This window comes from Monodon monoceros, unplaced genomic scaffold (genome assembly GCF_005190385.1).
Source record: "Monodon monoceros isolate NGI ecotype Baffin Bay Population unplaced genomic scaffold, NGI_Narwhal_1 Super_Scaffold_1, whole genome shotgun sequence".
NCBI classification, from domain to species: domain Eukaryota; kingdom Metazoa; phylum Chordata; class Mammalia; order Artiodactyla; family Monodontidae; genus Monodon; species Monodon monoceros.
This window is the reverse complement of record NW_021703765.1, coordinates 22,651,310-22,652,831: the sequence shown is the minus strand read 5'-3', so window position 1 is coordinate 22,652,831 and position 1,522 is coordinate 22,651,310. Positions and strand designations below refer to the sequence as shown.

Genomic DNA, 1,522 nt, shown 5'->3' with positions numbered 1-1,522 from the left:
TGTATTAAGTAATACTCGCAAAGCGCTTAGAGAGTGCCCAGTAAACTACAAACATTCTTAATATATGTTATTCATTATTATTATTCCACACATTATCATTAACTTGAGGTTTTTCAACACATGTGCATCGATTTTTTTTCTCTTTATTAATTCTTGTTTGGAATGATCTTGGAGGCACTGACTGTTGAAGATGATGAGAAGCTAATGATCCCCCTCCACACCAACGTCTTGGTACCTTGGCCAACTTTAAATAGGTCTCGCAGAGAAAAGGTGTTGGGCTTCCCTGGTGGCGCAGTGGTTGAGAGTCCGCCTGCCGATGCAGGGGACACGGGTTCGTGCCCCGGTCCGGGAAGATCCCGCGTGCCGCGGGGTGGCTGTGCCCCTGAGCCATGGCCGCTGAGCCTGCGCGTCCGGAGCCTGTGCTCCGCAACGGGAGAGGCCACAACAGTGAGAGGCCCGCGGACCGCAAGAAAAAAAAAAAAAAAGGTGTTAATAACAAATGGCAAAGTATCAATAGCAGATAATAAAAAAAACAAAGAAAAAACACTTCAGGTAGTAGTTATTCTCCTAAGCCTTAGAAATTAAAAGTAAAATTAAAAATAAAAATTGGTGGGCTTCCCTGGTGGCGCAGTGGTTGAGAGTCCACCTGCCAATGCAGGGAACGCGGGTTCGTGCCCCGGTCCGGGAAGTTCCCACATGCCGCGGAGCGGCTGGGCCCGTGAGCCATGGCCGCTGAGCCTGTGGGTCCGGAGCCTGTGCCCCGCAACGGGAGAGGCCACAACAGTGAGAGGCCCGCGGACCGCAAAAAAAATAAAAAATAAAATAAATAAAAATTGGTGACAGAGATATCCTTAAGAAGAAAATAGCTGAGAAGTAAGCACTGAAGCTACATATACTTTAAATGTTTTAAAGTATGCACCCTCTCATCAAATTTGTGTGGGGAGAAAATGAGACATATAAAAGTTATTTGGAATGTACTTTGGGTGTAATTATACAATTCCACAGTATTATTTTTTGCCATCAATTGCTCTCCCAACATCCCCTTTTCTATCATAATCACAAGAAGCAGCAGAAGTATCCAGAGTTTAAAGGGGGAATATCAGCCCCCAGCAATGTGTTCACTGGAACCATTTCCCTGCTGCTCTGTGTTTACAGGATTTTACCTGCATAGAAGAACTGCAGGAGCCCTGGATGATAGTGGCTCTGAAAGAAATTGGCAAAGGGACACGTGAGGAAGGGAGTCAGTAAGCCTCCTCGACTCTAGAACGAGCAGACAGTTGTCAAAGGCAGAGCATGAGGATAAACAATCTTCAGATTCTCAGCAGAGGAGGCATCATTACCCAAATGATGATCTAAACTGCCAATATATTTCACCCAACGATCTAAGCTGGAGCTGTCAATATATTTCACCCAATGATCTAAGCTGGAACTGTCAATATATTTCACCCAACGATCTAAGCTGGAGCTGTCAATATATTTCACCCAACGATCTAAGCTGGAACTGCCAATATATTTCACCCAA

At 45.1% G+C, this 1,522-nt stretch overlaps 1 protein-coding gene across 1 annotated transcript in view; it reads right to left on the bottom strand.

The window, feature by feature from the left end:
• Positions 1-746: 746 nt before the first annotated feature.
• The window catches only part of MRO (maestro), a 7,846-nt gene continuing 7,070 nt past the window's right edge, over positions 747-1,522 (bottom strand). The window contains 1 exon segment of the mRNA XM_029228704.1: positions 747-1,203. Coding sequence (XP_029084537.1) covers positions 1,150-1,203 — 54 coding nt within the window. The 3' untranslated portion in view covers positions 747-1,149.